Here is a 17,488-nt window from a genome sequence, read left to right as displayed (position 1 = left end):
AATCAAACCGAACCTAAACTGACCCAATTATAGATATACTACTTTTAAATTATGTTATACATAAAAATATTTATTAAAATGTAATTTATAAATATATTGTTAAAATTTTTCATAATTTTTGTTTTCTTTCTTACATTTAGATTTGGACTTGAGAAGGCCATCTAAATAATATAAAAAAAAGCTCATCTTATAAAGTTATATTATAAAGTTAAAATTTCAAACAGTGTTCTGCCTCCATCTTATATGTTGATATTTTATACTAGAACTCTTTTTAAGAAGCACCGCTCTGTGCTTTTTATTAGATACTATGAAAAATCCGAAAAACCCGAAAAAACTCAAAAAAACTCGAAAAAATCCGAAAAACCCGAGAAAAATTAATATCGAAAAACCCGACTTTTATTGATTTGGTTTGGTTTATAGATTTAATAACCCGACACAAATGATTTGGTTTGGTTTGTAAAAAATCTGAACCAATCCGATCCATGTACACCACTAGGTTGTATATATTTTATACTAAATATACATATATATGTACCTCTAGAGGGTGGTTTTTTCCACAAAAATATAAAATATAAATGTAACTGTATATCTTAAACCAACAAACACCAAATGTCTAGTGGTAGAGATTATCCACAAGATATACAAAAATATAAAGGTATGATAAACTTGTGACATAAACAAGGCATTCATCATCTCATTTAATTAGTATTCTTTCTTTTCACGATTTCATTAAATTGTAGGGGTGTATTGAACAGTTATTTGATGAATAATGTCATATTTCAAACATATTTCTTCAAAAGGAAATTCATATCACCCCATCAATTCTAATAATATTGTTTTTCTTGTTAAGTTGCGTTTAAACTTCATATTTTTGTATTGTTTAAATGCATTATTTGCTTAAAATTTGCATGTGAACATTCAAATATTCTGCTAGACTTCCAAAGATAGTTTATGGACAAGAATAAAGGATGAGTGAGGGCTTCCAATTCTCCAACTTTTGGTGACCGACCTTACCACACTAGGGAATGACAGTTTCCAACTACACGTGTCACTCTCCTATTGCCTATGCGCCTCAAATGACCCCACCGCCAACTTCATGTAATGTCAACCACAATTATCATTTGCTTCTTTTCTTTTAGCCATAATTATTAAGGAGAATCAACTTAAATATTGTTCAATCAAGGGGTATGGTGCTTGATGTACCCATGTGCAGAGATGTTTCTGAGTCATGTCAATTTGATAAAATGCAAACTCTATCTACGACAATAACATATTTAGTGAAATTTTATAGTAAGATTTGGAAAATATAGAGTGAACACAAATTTTATTATTATTTTATGAAGGTAAAGAGATTGTTTCTGAATTATCGTTGGTTCAATTGAATCAAATTCAAATAAAAAAAAAAGATAACAATGAAAAAAGCACAACCGTTAGTATGAAAAGCAATGTAGAACATAACAATATTAATAACAAAATAGTATAATAATCAAAATACAATACACAATATATGACGATAAATAATAAAAACAAGACAACACAACACTTTATCCCTACTATCCTTCTATATCCTAATATGCGACTTCTATTCTTTTTTATCTAGAATCATGTCCTTAGTAATATAAAGCTACGTTACATTGTTCTTGTCCCTGCTACTACTCCAAACCTCCATATCTCTCAAAAAATAACAGGAATCAAGTCACTCTATTTAATACTCGATCGATCATAAGGTCGACACATAACAGCAAAAGTTGAAACTGACATCATCTATCTCGAGATAAGATAATTGTCATTATGGCACTCGACATGCAATAAACATTAAATATTGTATATTCATTCTGAACTTTTTATGGACATATTGGACAATATGAATATTCTAAATAATCAAATGCTTCTACAAATATACCCCACATGCAATACTAGAATATTGGTGTCCACTCGTATCACCGTCAAATCCCAGAAAAACTTAAACAAAAACAAACAAACAAAGGGCTAGTTGGTATTTTATTAACGTCGACCATTCGTATTATTACGAAACATTTGAATTATTACTCTATTCATTTCATTTTATGTGATACTGTTTAATTTGATATCATATTTATAAAAATAAAAATAAGACTTGAAAATTTTATAATCTAATATAATTCTTAGATATTTATGTACTTATAAATTATTTATTAAAAGTTAAAGTAAAATTTTCAAATTAAATTATTTTAAATTATAATAAAATAATATTTTTTTTAAACGGACTATTAAAAAAAGGATGTCATATATATAAAAAGGACTGAGAGAGTATATTATACCAGAAAGAGAGAAACAACCTTTCTTAGTGTGTATTTGGTACGGATGATTTTTTATTTTTTTTATTTGTTAAAATATCTTCTTTTCTTTTTTTTTTTTAGAAAATAAGTTGTTTAAAAATGAATTCTCTAATAGAAGTAAAGGAAACAAATTCCATAAGCGACATTTTCATTGTCCCCTCTTCATCCACTCAATCAGGGCAGAGGGCCGGCCTATTGCGACAGAAAATTATATTGTTTATACATTGTTAAAATTATTTTTTAGGTAGATATAGTAGATGCTGATCATCATTCGACTTCTTCATGTGTTTACTTTTTTATATTTTAAATCCTAAATAAAAAGTCTTACTTCACCGCCGAAATGCCTCTAATTACCTAAATCACAATATTAATAATAATTAGGTTAAAATAACTATTATAAAGAAAACTAAAAATAAGAGAGATAAGCATAATATTGTAAACCACAGTAAAGTAGGGATTACAAAGTCAAAACTTGATGGTAAATTTATATAATTATCCCCTTCAGTTTTTTTATTATAATAATTTTAAGGGGAAAAAAACTAATTTAATTTAAGTGAGTTTGTTAATACAACATAAACATGATAATTTTAATTAATAATTTGCTATCATTGGGTGACCATAAGTTAGTTATTCACTCCGTGAACAACACCATTCATTGTCTTATTTAAAAAGCATAATATATAAATAAATGTGTTCTTTAATTTGGTTTCAACGGATATTTATACCCTTTAATTTTGGGTGTGCACAAATAGATATTTAAACTTGTACAAAATTGAACAAATAGGCACATTCATTTTATGTGGCATTCTACATGATAATTTTGTATCCTACATGATGTCCTACGTGTATTATGTCACGTATGACGTTTGTATCTACTTATTCAATTTTATACGAGTTTAATAAATTTCTACTTGTACACATCCAAAATTGAAAAATACAAATAAAATACATATCAGATGAAACCAAGTTAAAAAGCATATTAATGTATTATGACTATTTAAAAATTTTACTTGAAAGATTATGCTCATCTCTTCAGAAGATAATTCTGTACTAGATGACTTAATACATCATGCCTTTCTTTCCTTGTTTTAGCCGTCTAGTCTTAGAGACTTTGGTACTTTAAATTATTTTAATCGAATTAATTTAGATTCACATAAAATTTAATATTTGAAGGGAATTGAAGTGTCTTTGTAAGAAATTTTTTTATTTCCTAAATTCAAAAAATTAATTTAAAATAAAAGAATCTAATTCATCCGGTCAGATGATTCATATCGTTAAAAGGGTAAAAAAAACAAGCTTTGATGTCTTTAGAGAAATTAATTAGTGTTACCTTTGCTACTTTTGAACTTACATTTAATTTCTTTTTAAAAGATGTAGAAAATAAATAAATTAAATTAAGCCTATCCTTTTATCACTCTTTAATTGTAAAATATCACGTGAACATGAAATCAAAGACAAGTGGATTCTTTTGTCAAATGGACCATGATGTTTATTATTTTTCAGGTTAAAAATAGATAGAGCATGATTCATGAAGTGTAGAAATGCACTTTTTGTAAAAAGTGACCAATCTTATCGACCATTAAAATTCATCAATATTTACTCTTACAAATTATGAGATTAAAAGGGGGGAAATGGAAAATTTAAACAATCTAGATTCTAAGAAAAACAATTTAATGATGAAATATATAAACATAACATTAATTACTCTCCCTTTCCCTCTCATCTTCCTCTCTCTTTAATTATATATACATACATGTACTTCCCGTCATTCACAATTTATGTAACATTTTTCATTTTTCGAGAGTCAAATAATTTAAGTTTAATAAAAAATTTGCGGATGAAAGCTTCAATTTTTTAAAATAAAATTTATATATTTGTAAACTACGTAAAAAATATTATAAGTCACAATAATTGATGATTCAAAATATTTATGATTAAAAATAGATTTGTTTAAATTTTAAAATTCAAAAGGTATCACATAAATTATAACGGAGAAAATATCTGTTATAGAGGACCCATTTTATTTATCTTTCCAATGAGCCTATTGTTTCATTTGAAAGACGGTTCCAAATTCATAACAATATATTATATTGTATCCTCCATAAATTTTACTAATTCACCCCTTATTAACTCCATTCGTAAATTAGTGTTGATTAAATGTGGTGTTGGACCACTATACTGTGAAAGTTTTAGTTGAATGTTACAATATTCTTTCAAATACGACATACTTTTTCAAAAGTACCATATGTGGTAAGGATTTTCTAATTTATAATCACAAGGTACTTATTCATTATTTATTTTTAATTAAAATCTACTTCGAGAAATTACTTTTTTTTTCTTAAATTGGGTGCATGAATATTGAAGGGTATTTTTTCTTAGTGGAATTAAAAGACGAATTATTTTATTAGAAAATAGAATCAAGACTTAAAAATTATGGGAAACTTACACAAAATAGATCAAATTTTATCTAAATTGAATCCAACCCAAACTATTTATCTTTAATAGACTCATGACTCAAATGATTTACCCTCTTACCCCACTTTCTCCTTTTTAATTTTGTGCATGACGTCATGATGATGTCAACATCACTACTATGAAATAATCATATGTGATACTCCATCGGTATATTGATATCATACTTCATGATACTCCATCGGTATATTGACACCAGAGACGGATCTATTAAGCCTTGTGGGGGTGTCACGCCACCCACAAGCTTCGACGGAAACTCTATGTGTATATATATATATATATATATATATATATATATATATATAGAACATACATATAAATTAAGGACGTGCCAACTAAAAAACAAAACTACTCTGGTGTGCCAGTGGTAAAGCGGCGGAAGTTTGAGATTGAAGTTGCGGGATCAAATCCCATTGGTAGCTTTTTATTAAAAAAAAAAAGTTTAACGGTTGTGGCAGCCAAGCTTGAAGAACGTTTTCTTTTATTTTTTTCTTTTTCATTTTTTCACATAGATCGAAAAGATGAATAATTCGATCTGAACCTAGAGTTGATTTAATCGATAAATTTACTTGGCACGCAGAGACTCTAAATCCTGAATCCGCCTCTGATTGATACCCTATCGGTATCATATAAGATTGAACTCTTTTTTTAAGAAATAAAAATAAAACAATTAAGAGAAAATTATTAAAATCACCATCTTATTTAATAAACTCTAAATTAGTAAATATATTATTTGTGATACTACATCAGTATATTGATACCATATCGGTATCATATAGGACCAGGTTTAATCTTCTGTAATACTCCGTCGGTATATTGATATCATATTGGTATCACGTAGGGTGGACACTAACATCAGTATGAAGTCAGTGAGCGAATTTTAAAATAAATTTATGTCATTTTAAAATAAAAAGGGAGTATGAAAGTAATGAGACATTTAATGATAAATACTTTTCCTTTTTGTGGTATAAGTGTTGTTTTCCTAAAATTTAGTAAGTATTTTGGTGAATTTGATTTTTAAGCAAAATAAATTAAGGATTTCTTAAACTTATCAATAAATTTCATTAAACTTGTTAGCCTTTTAAACTTATTATGATATTTCATTTAAACACTCGAACTAAGTTATGTTCTAATTTAACACCTCAACTCCTAATAAAATATTTAACTGGACACTTCAAATTAAAAAAAAATTAAGAAAAAAATGTGTGATTTCATTTGTCTATTAAGTAGTTAAGTTTGCTCTTTTAATTATTCTCATTATCCTCAAATGAAAATGTCTTTTACGGCTTATTGAAGCGAATCCATATAATTAAAGAAAATAACATATTTTATGTGGTTAACTTAATTGCTTAATAAGCGAATGAATGCACACATAATTATTTTTTAAAAAAATTTGAATCGAAAGTGTCTAATTTGAGCACTTTATTTAGGAGTTAGCATGTTCAATTAGAACAAAACTTAATTCGAATGAGCACTTTATCTAGAACAAAATTTAATTCGAATGTCTAAAATTAAATGTCTTGACAAATTTAAGCCACTAGTAATGTATCGAGTCTAAAGTATATGCAAAATTCATACTAAAATACTAATTTGCGGCCGTTTAATAGATTTACTAAGAGCAAATAACACAAATCTCATTAGTTTAGGATCTAATTGAGTGCCTTCACTTTAATTTTCAAAATTATCTTCCGTACCATATTTACTTCATCAGATATATCTGATACACTTAAATGTATGTATTTTGAATACATGCGGGTCAAATTAGGTACAATTTGTTTCAGATACATTATATTCAAGTGTGACTTACATGTATTCGGAGTACACTAACTCTCTCGCTTGCTTCTCTCCCTCTTTCGCTCGTCTGTATTTGTATTTCAGAATGTATCTAGTATCTCATATACATGTATTTAATGTAATATGCATGTATCTGGGATACACTAACTATCTCGCTCACCTCTCTCCTCTCTCTTTCACCTCTCTCCTTATGTATCTGTATTTCAGAATATATCTAGTTTCAAAGATATGTATATCTAGTATCATTATTACATGTATCTGATTTGAAAATTGAAGGAAGAATGTATCTGACATTCAAATCTGATACGAAATTACTCCCTCCATTTCAAAAAGAATTATCTGGTTTTACTTGACACGAAATTTAAGAAAATAAAAAAGACTTTTCAATTTTGTGGTCCTAAATTAAAATTATGTCAAATATACCAAAATATCTTTTAATCTTGTGGTCTTAAACATGTTATGTGAAAAACTGAAATTAAAGTGTTACCTAAAAGGGATCATTCTGTTTGAGCCATTTTTTAAAATGGAAGAAATATTAATTAGTATGTTAATATGTAATTATTTTAAATTATAGAATGAATTAATATTTATGATAAAAATATTTGTATAATTAGTAATTCTTTTACTAACATGCCATAATAATATGTCAAACATTATATAAAATAGTATATATTACTTAAATCCAGACCCAGCTAGTAAAAGTTTGACCAACAACAACAACAACGAACCCAGTGTGATCCCACCATGTGGGGTCTGGGGAGGGTAGAGTGTACGCAGACCTAACCCCCACCTTAAAAGGTAGGGCGGCTGTTTCCGAAAGACCCTCGGCTTAAGAGAGAAGAACAAGGGAGGAGAAACAAGGAAAAACAAGGAAAAACAAGACATAGGTCAGTAAAGCCAGGCATATAACAGACAATATAAAGATATAAATAATGAGAGCGATAAAGCGATAAAGTCAGGGTAGGAAAGATCGGGGATAAAGGGGCATTAACTACTATAGATAAAATAGGATACCCAAAGTAGACTGGGCCAACTAATATAAGCAGTAATCCCATGCAAAATCCTATGTTAAGACAAATGAGCGCGACTACGACTACTATGGAGAACCGATCGGCCACCTAGCCCACTATCTTAGTCTGAGTCCTCCATAGCCTCCTATCTAAGGTCATGTCCTCGGAGAGCTGCAACTGTGCCATATCATGTCTAATGACCTCTTCCCAATATCTCTTCGGCCTCCCTTTGCCCCTCCTGAAACCGTCCATAGCCAACCTCTCGCACCTCCGCACTGGAGCATCTGTGTCTCTCCTCTTGACATGCCCAAACCATCTCAGTCTCGCTTCCCGCATCTTGTCCTCCACCGATGCCACTCCTACCTTGTCTCGGATATCTTCATTCCTAATTCTATCCATCCTAGTGTGCCCACACATCCACCGCAGCATTCGCATTTCCGCGACTCTCATCTTCTGGACATGAAGTTTCTTGATTGGCCAACACTCCACCCCGTACAATAGGGTCGGTCTAACCACCACTTTGTAGAACTTGCCTTTGAGTTTTGGTGGCACTTTCTTGTCACACAGCACTCCGGAGGCGAGCCTCCATTTCATCCACCCTGCACTGATGCGGTGTGAAACATCGTCGTCGATATCCCCATCTTCCTGTATAATAGACCCAAGGTATTTGAAGCTTCTTTTCTTTTGAATGGCCTGGGTACCAAGCCTCACTTCCCCGTCAGCCTCACGCGGCAGGCCACTGAAACTGCACTCCAAGTATTCTGTCTTGGTCCTACTCAATTTAAATCCTTTAGACTCCAACGTCTGTCTCCAGCCCTCCAGCTTGTCGTTAACTCCGTTGTGAGTCTCGTCAATCAGGACTATGTCATCTGCGAACAACATACACCAAGGCACCTCACCTTGTATTTGTCTAGTCAATTGATCCATCACCAGGGCGAATAGAAACGGGCTAAGAGTCGATCCCTGGTGCAACCCCATCGTAACAGGAAAGTGCTCCGAGTCCCCCCTACCTTCCTTACCCTGGTCTTAGCTCCATCATACATGTCTTTAATCGCTCTAATGTATGCCACAGGTAAACATTTCGCCTCCAAGCATCTCCATAGGACCTCCCTTGGAACTTTGTCATAGGCCTTTTCTAGGTCAATAAATATCATGTGTAAGTCCCTTTTCCGCTCCCTATACTGCTCTACCAATCTCCTTAAGATATGAATGGCTTCTGTAGTCGAGCGCCCCGGCATAAATCCAAACTGGTTCTCTGAAATAGACACACTACTCCTCACTCTCATTTCTATCACCCTTTCCCACACTTTCATAGTGTGACTTAGCAGCTTGATACCTCTATAGTTGTTGCAGCTTTGAATGTCTCCCTTGTTCTTGTACACGGGAATGATTGTACTCCACCTCCATTCTCCAGGCATCTTCGATGTCCTGAAAATGACATTAAACAGCGCAGTCAGCCACTCCAATCCTACCCTACCTGCATTCTTCCAAAATTCCCCAGGGATCTCGTCAGGTCCGGTCGCTTTTCCCCTGCTTATCCTACGAACAGCTCCCATAACCTCCTCAACCTTTATTCTCCTACAATACCCAAAGTCGCGACGCCTATCCAAGTGCTCCAAGTCTCCCAACACAAAGTCTCTGTCCCCTCCTTCGTTCAAGAGTTCGTGAAAGTATGACTGCCATCTCTGTCTAATGCGGGATTCCTGTACCAGTACTTGACCATCCTCGTCCTTGATGTACTTCACTTGATCCAAGTCGCGTGACTTCCTCTCTCTCGCCTTGGCAAGCTTAAATAGCTTCTTATCTCCGCCTTTTTCCTCTAGTTCTGCATAGAGGCGTTCAAAGGCTGTCGTTTTGGCCATCGAAACTGCCATCTTCGCCTCCTTATTCGCTACCTTATACTTTTTCCTGTTCGTTCGCTTCTCTTCATCATCCTTGCTATATACCAACTTTACATATGCCTGCTTCTTTGCTTCTACCTTTTCCTGGACTTCTCCATTCCACCATCAATCCCCTCGGTGTCCGCCATGGCGGCCTCGTGAGACCCCCAGCACCTCTCTAGCTGTTTCCCTAATGCAGCTGGCCGTCCTATCCCACATACTGCTCGCCTCCCCCCTACTATCCCACGCCCCCATAGCCATCAGCTTCTCCCCCATCTCTAGGGCACTAGACGGAGTCAAACGACCCCACCTAATCCTCGGTCGGTCATCCACGACCCTCTTCTTCTTCTTCCTTCTTATCTCCAAGTCCATGACCAATAGTTTATGTTGGGTCGTAAGGTACTCACTTGGTATGACCTTGCAGTCCTTACAGAGGCTTTTATCCTCTTTTCTAAGTAGCCAGAAGTCTATTTGCGTCGCCGCCCTCGAGCTACGAAAGGTTACCAATTGTTCCTCCTTCTTTGGGAAACTCGAGTTGGCCACCCTTAAACCAAAAGCCTTTGCGAAATCCAAGAGTGAGGCTCCTCCACTATTCCTGCACCCGAAGCCAAATCCTCCATGCACCTCGTCATAGCCCGTCGAAACAGACCCAATGTGCCCATTGAAATCTCCTCCTATGAATAGCTTCTCAGTAGGCGGTATACTGACCACCACTTCGTCCAAGTCCTCCCAAAAGCGCCTTTTTGTCTCCTCGTCCAACCCCACTTGCGGCGCATAGGCACTAATAATGTTCAGGGTGATCCCTTCAACGACTAACTTAATCGTCATCATCCTATCATTTGTCCTCTTAACCTCTACCACCTGATCTCTAAGCTCGCTATCTACTAAGATCCCTACTCCATTCTTAAACCTCGACTTGCCCGAGAACCAAAGTTTGAACCCATCCACCTCCTTAGCTTTAGGTCCTACCCATTTAGTCTCTTGGACGCAAGCTATATTAATCTTCCTCTTCTTAAGAATCTTAACTAACTCTATGGACTTTCCCGATAAGGTCCCAATATTCCAAGACCCTACTCTCAATCTAGAAGCTCCCTCCGCCCCCTTAGCCCTCCCAACCTTAAGTATATTCCCTCCATTACTTTTTAGTTGTAATTATATTAAAAATGTTTATCTAAAATAGTTATTATTTAAATAATTAAAATATAATCAATTTTTTTAATTTTTTTTTTAGCATTAATTATTTTAGAATTAAGAGACATATGTATAAATAAAATTAAATAATTAATAAAAAATATATTAGTCAAACAATATTTTTAATTATTTTTTTCTCAAAAATTGTGCTAAATTTTATCAATACAACTAAAAAAGGACTTTGAGAGTAGTAACCATCATCATTAATATATACTCCTACTATAAGATTTGTATTTATTAAACCCTCACCCCACACCCCCTTTCTTTTTCAATCCTACTTGGCTGCACCTCATTATAAGTACTTCCTCTCATCTTCTTCCTCCTCGTTACCCATAGTCCACAAGTCTTGTTTTCTCCAAAATTTTAAAAAAAGTTTTGTTTTTATCATACCCAAATTCCAATTTGTCCATTCAGGTTATTTATTATTATTATTATTTGATTTGATCATCTTCATCAATGGAACATAAGTTTAAGTTTTCCTATTCTTGAAAATCAAAATTATTTTCCTCTGTTTTTTGGTACCCTTTATTTTAGCTAATGTGACAGATATTTGAGATCAGAATTTTCTGGATTGGCGGCCTAAATTCATGGAAATTTATTTGATTAATTATTTTTATTAACTGTACAGGTTTTTTTTTTTTAACTGAAAGCTTGAACAATTATAGAGGGAATTTTCAAAGAGATTTGCAGATTTTATTACTCTATCTTCTATAAGGTATGTTGTTGTGAGTCTATGACTTGTCTATATTATTATTAATTTAAAAGGGTTATCAAGTTTTGATTTATTTTTTTATCTAATGGAGTTTACACTATAAGAAAAAAATTGATCGGTAGTTGTTATGTAGTCTATAATTCAGATATGTTTTTTTCTTAATTAAGACTATTTATTTTGAAAAAATATATATTAATTTTTGATCAAGTGACGGAAATTGGATACTCGGATCTAGATTTTCTCGTACTTTTTAACTTTGAGAAATTTATTTTTTTACTATTATATATATGGAATGTTTTTCTTCTTGCTTTCTCTTGGTGGGCAAGTGTTGCATGATTATGTTCGGGTCAGCTTGAGCATACTGTAATTAGTTTTACGAGATACTTGTCAGCTTCCATCATACAATGTTAGATAACTCTGTTTAATTTTTAATCTCATCCTTGCCATATTGATTATAGAAAGGAAATAATAAATAAATGTTTGTATATCTTCATAACAAGATTTATGTATTTGAATAAAGAGAAGCTTTTAGGACTTGTGTGTCTAACTTTTTTTTTTTTTTTGCCTTTTAGTCTAAAATGGTACTACTTGTGAATGTTGCGGAATTTTGGGTTCTGAAAAAAAGCATGGAATAGGCTTCTGACTTTGAATGGAAGAAAAATGGGTTAAAGCAAATAGCAAGTTTAGAATAAAGTTATTAGTCCCTAAGATATTTGAAGGTTCTTAGTGTTGGTTCTTTTGAGCTTTTATTCCATTATTTCCATTCATTTTTTTTGTTTTATTTATTTGGCATGACATATACTAATCAGCAACATAGAATTGTTGGGTTGGTTTGGATTGTTTGGACTGGATTTGCTATATTATAATGGATGTCTAGTTTACTATGCAAAACTTCAGCTTACCGAGGATTGGGGTAGAAAGGTATAGGTAGCTGAGTGTGGTCACCCATTAGGTGGGAGAGGCAGGGGGCTTGCCCCATATTCTCTTCTGCTTAGTACTCCCCGTTCCTATTTACTTGTCAAATATTTTCTAATTTGATTTTCTTTTTTTACTTGTCAATTTTGACAAATCAAGAAAGGACAATTTTTTTCTTTCTATTATACCCTCAATTTATTAACATGGAGTTAATCATGTAGTGAGTAAATATGTTTAAAACTCTATCAATTAATACGAATAAAATGATAAACTTACTATTTCAATCATTATTTTCTAATAGGTGGGCCAAGTCAAAATTTGACAAGTAAAAAGGAATGGAAGGAGTAGTATTTAGTAATCGCACTGTTTCTCATTCTTCTATGAGTTTCTACTATTTGTTCAGCGACATATCTAGGAAGGGCGACGGTGTTCACCGGAACCCCTTGATAAAAACTTACGTTGTACATATAAATTTTTTTAGTGTATAGATATGGATTTTGAATCCCCTAAACGCAAGACTAAAGGTTGGCTCAGTGGTTTAGGGGTAAGGCTTGCTCACATTTTATCCTTCCCAAATCCACTTGTGAGATTATACTGGATGTGTTGTTGTTGATGTTTAGTTTGTTAGATATTCCCGGTTAAAGCTTGAAAGTTTGCATCTTGGTTTTCACATTTTATTTCATTCAATAGGTGGTCCTAACATTTCTTTGTTGACTAAATATTTGGACCAGTAGTTGATGGCATCACCAGACTTGCATACCTCTTGGCTATCATCAACTGTTGAATCTTTTGGTGGATCCTTTAACATACGCATAGAAGGAGAAGGCTCAACTGACATTGTCGAATTTCTTGAAGATCAAACGTCTCCTGTTTGTAATCTACCTCTTAGTATTCCCGAACCCCCTCCACTTCCTGGTAAAATCCATTCAAGAGCCCTTGCTAATTCTGATTGTGTCCCAAAAGAAACAAAAGATACATGGGACAGGCTCTTCAAAGAAGGATTTGAAGCTGATGTACATGTAATTACAGAGGATGGATCAGTTATTCCAGCTCATTATACCCTTCTGGTCAGTATTCCTTTAATAATAACCTACCAATTGCATATCGTACGCATCTTTTTCGTTGAGGAATGCACTAGATCACTGTTTTGTTATCTTCGTTTTGACTGGATTCTGGTTTTCCCTAAATTGGGATTTTACAGGATTACTGTACTATTTTGTATCTGTAAAGTAGGGCCAGAAAGTGGTTACACTTGTTAACAATTATACGAGAAAGTCGAATGTTTGAACTTTGAATGTTTGAATTTCTTGTTTTGTCTATCAGGTTTTTTTTTATTAACAATGCCTACTAATTATTGCTCTTTCTCCCTTATGATTTCCATAGACTGTTGCATCTCCAGTGCTGGGGAATCTTCTGCAGCAATCCAAAGTAAGCAATGGTATTAAATGCATAAAGATCGTGGGGGTATCTCATGGTGCGGTCTATGTATTCATCCGTTTCCTCTACTCAGCCTGGTATGCAGGAAGTTTCACCTTCTAGCTTTATTGAATCTTTAGTGAGTTTAATATTACTAATAAAAAATGCATATCCAACATGAGCTATTCAGGATAAGATTGGTTATAAATGATCTTAAATTTCTTTAACATATAATTGAGTCAAAGGGCAATGTTTGCATAGCATCACAAATTTTGTGAAGATCTCCGACATCAAAGCTATCTACGTGGTACTTTTGTCTACACATAAAGTTATCCTTGACTCTTCCCTTGAGAGCAATTATTATTAGCAGTTTCTTTTGGCCTTTGCAATGACATGTCTGATTCGAGGGATGAATATATTAACTTTTTCTATGCAACTAAGAGAAAACTTGTTAGGAAGAATGCTTCTGGTATGTTTGTAGAGGTTGCACTTCCTTGGGAGGAGAGGGGTGGGGGGAGCAGAGTTAATCTTTTACCTTTAGTTGCTTTGCAATTTTTATTTCATAGATCAATTTAAATTTATGTCACCTTTTTAACCTAATGCAGTTACGATGAAGGAGATGTGAAGAAGTTTGTTCTTCATCTGTTGGTCTTATCACATTTCTATTCAGTACCTTCACTTAAAAGAGTGTGCATAAACCATTTGGAACAGGGTTGGTTGACCTTGGATAACGTGATAGATGTGCTTCAGTTGGCGAGGGACTGTGATGCACCACGGCTTGCTCTCTTTTGCATTCGTATGGTTGTGGGGAACTTCAAGAGCATATCATCCACTGAGGGTTGGAAAGTAATGAGACGTGCTAATCCTGCACTTGAACAGGAACTTCTAGAATTTGTTGTTGAAGCAGATACGGTAAGATGGTTACTGCAATTTGTCTAGTGAATATTGTGTTCTCCTTTATAATTTGAACACCCTGTGATTTGTCCCAGATCCACTGAGATGCCATGTCATTTGGAGTAGATTGATTGGTGTGGTAAGCTATAGTAGAAACAGATAATCTTATTATTATTTGTTTTTCAGAGAAAACAAGATAGGCTGAAGACAATTGAAGAGAAAAAGGTGTATTTGCAACTTCATGAAGCTATGGAAGCTCTGGTTCACATTTGCAGGGATGGGTGTCAAACTATTGGACCTCGTGACAAGGTACTTAAAACAAGCCACGTGGCCTGTAGTTTTTCTGCATGCAAGGGGCTGGAGTCTCTGGTCCGTCATTTCTCTAGTTGCAAAATTAAAGTTCCTGGTGGATGTGTACATTGCAAGCGAATGTGGCAGATGTTTGAGCTACATTCACGCATTTGCGAAGAACCTGACCATTGCAAAGTTCCTCTTTGTAGGTAAGTGGATAAATTTTCTGGTGATATTTTATTAGATAAATTCAAAATTCGTGAAGCAGACATTTAATATCGAGTTAAGATGCATACAGAAAGTTTCGTGATACAGTAGATGACTTGTATGTCTGGACTTCACCTGCTAGCACTGTGTTTTAACGGCTTTTAACTGTAGTTCTATGCCTTAGTGGAAATTTTAAAACAGACCAGCATTTCAAACAATTGTCACGTGTTCACTCAGCAGGGCAAGTAAGTGGAAATTTTAAAACAGACCAGCATTTCAAACTATTGTCACGTGTTCACTCAGCAGGGCAAGTAAGCTTTTCTTTGCATTAAGGGTGACTCATTGTATATATTTGAAGCATCTGTTGTTTTACAACTAACACTCTACCTGTTAGAATATATGAGTCCACCACACGAGTCAGGGGATCAGGTCCCTTGACACAGTCAGTCAACAGAATGCTCAAGTTAAGTGCAGAAGGTAAAACGACACACAATGTTTACGTGGAAAACCTCCTTACTCAAGGAAGGAAAAACCACGACTTGACCCTCAGGATTTAGCTGCCAATCTTCACTAAGGTACAAGAGCAAAGTAAACTATTACAACCTATTGTACCTAGTTACTAACCCTCTTCACCCCTTTGCTTGCAACACCACTATTACAAGCCTCAAGCCTAAGCAATGTCACTATTGCCCACTACACCACTGCCTTTCAATGATGTAGACTTTTCAAACACACTCCAAAACTAACTCTAGCAATGAAGTCACAGTAAAACAATACATCTGCAAATAATCAAGATTCTTTTATACATCAGGAACTGATTTTACAATATTACACATAAGACTCAAACTACAACACAGCTACAACGAAGAGTATCTTTAGCAGCTCTATCAGGTCCCGTGCAGCTTTTGTTGAAGTTCTTCTTTTCTTGAGAGAGCACCAACACACGTTTTTGATTGTCAAATTTTGGAGAGAAAAACTTACTCACTTTGTTGTCCAAGGTTTGAGTATATACCTTGGAGATCCACAACCTAGGACACATTTGATTGGCTTCAGGTCTGCTGTCTCTGTTGGTTCTACCAACCACAGCAGAGGATGGCAGCTTTACAGCTAGCTAGTCTGCAACTTGACTTGCTCATGGGACCAGGTCGACCAGGTCCGTGTATCATGTTCTATAGTTTGTTGATCATCAAAACTAAATAACACTACCTTTGGAGCATCTAGCTGAAGTTGGGTCATGAAAGCTGAAAAGTCAAAAACTTTCAATATATAAACGTCTAACCCTACTCAATTTTATAAAAAGAGAAGCCCGTGTAGCCCTACTCATATTGGCAGTCTATCCAAAAAAAGAAACACCAAGTTGCTATTCACAGTACCGTATCTAGTTTAAGATGGACAAATGAGTGTTACAAGATGCATGGTATGCATATATTTAGCTGTTGAACATTTTTGTAAAACTCATTGAACCCTCAAGAATCAGCACAAAATTATAAAGGACGTGTGTTGCTTGGAATTGTAGTGATTCTCAGATTGAAAACCAAAATCCTGTAAATGGTGGTCAACTATTTTCCTTCCGTTTGTATCTTCCCCTTCAGTCATCCACTGATTCCACCATTAACAAACGTCAATTTTATTGCTTCAGGCATTTCAAGGTGAAAATGCTGCAACAGACCAGGAAGGACGAGGTGAAGTGGAAGGTGTTAGTAAGCAAAGTTAGAACAGCAAAGAATGCTGTGAGTTTATTCTCATCTCGGCGGTCATCTTTTTAATGACTCAGAGAATAGTAATATGATGCTTATAACAACATATGGCCAATATTTTAGCTGGCCACAGAAGCTGTGTTAATTACAGCTTATCACATATAGAATGTCATGTAACCGTTTCTATTTCTGATTACTTTATGGCCGAAATCTTATGGTCTGTTGTCCTCTTTAAAATAAGACAATTGATACAAAAAGTTCAAATATATAGAACTTATTTTCCAGAGCTGGATCTGTCTTATCATATTTTGAATAAACAAGAAGAGTATTACTACAACTTAAAAGAGTATGGTACAACTGCACAGTTGTGTTATTTATTATTGGTTGTCTTTTATCCTTAGGTTCCTGGTTGATCTTCTAGGCTGCTGAAGTAACATTTGAATGTTTTTTTTTATTTAATATTTTTTCCCTATACCATTTATATGTGACAATAAGTATATAAGATTATAGGTTAGATTATTATCCATTGTTCAGGTATCATAGCCAGTTTGAATGAGAAGCAGAAGGCGATAGTCGAGGATCTATCGGAAACAACCTCTCCACCTTCTCAAGGTAGGGGTAAGGTTTGCGTACACTCAAGACCCTCGCTAGATCCTACTTGTGAGATTTCAATGTTTTTTTGTTGTTGTCG

At 34.1% G+C, this 17,488-nt stretch overlaps 1 protein-coding gene across 6 annotated transcripts; it reads left to right on the top strand.

Moving 5' to 3' along the window:
• The first annotated feature begins 11,002 nt into the window (after positions 1-11,002).
• On the top strand, positions 11,003-17,132 carry LOC129888986 (BTB/POZ and TAZ domain-containing protein 3-like). 6 transcript variants are annotated; one of them, XM_055964068.1, is made up of 7 exons: positions 11,003-11,079; positions 11,294-11,380; positions 13,027-13,359; positions 13,676-13,806; positions 14,314-14,620; positions 14,789-15,102; positions 16,740-17,132. In XM_055964068.1, exons 3-7 carry the CDS (start codon positions 13,030-13,032, stop codon positions 16,864-16,866), a joined length of 1,209 nt encoding a protein of 402 aa, XP_055820043.1. In that variant the 5' UTR covers positions 11,003-11,079; positions 11,294-11,380; positions 13,027-13,029; the 3' UTR covers positions 16,867-17,132. The 6 variants fall into 6 exon arrangements, with proteins under 6 accessions (XP_055820043.1, XP_055820040.1, XP_055820045.1 ...); XM_055964065.1 differs by having other exon boundaries at positions 13,024-13,359; XM_055964070.1 differs by lacking the exon at positions 11,003-11,079 and adding an exon at positions 15,341-15,411 and having other exon boundaries at positions 11,122-11,380; positions 13,024-13,359; positions 16,740-16,823.
• Positions 17,133-17,488: the final 356 nt, after the last annotated feature.

Source organism: Solanum dulcamara, chromosome 5 (genome assembly GCF_947179165.1).
Source record: "Solanum dulcamara chromosome 5, daSolDulc1.2, whole genome shotgun sequence".
NCBI classification, from domain to species: Eukaryota; Viridiplantae; Streptophyta; class Magnoliopsida; order Solanales; family Solanaceae; genus Solanum; species Solanum dulcamara.
Note: the sequence above shows the minus strand (reverse complement) of the source record. Positions and strands in the feature narration are given on the sequence as shown.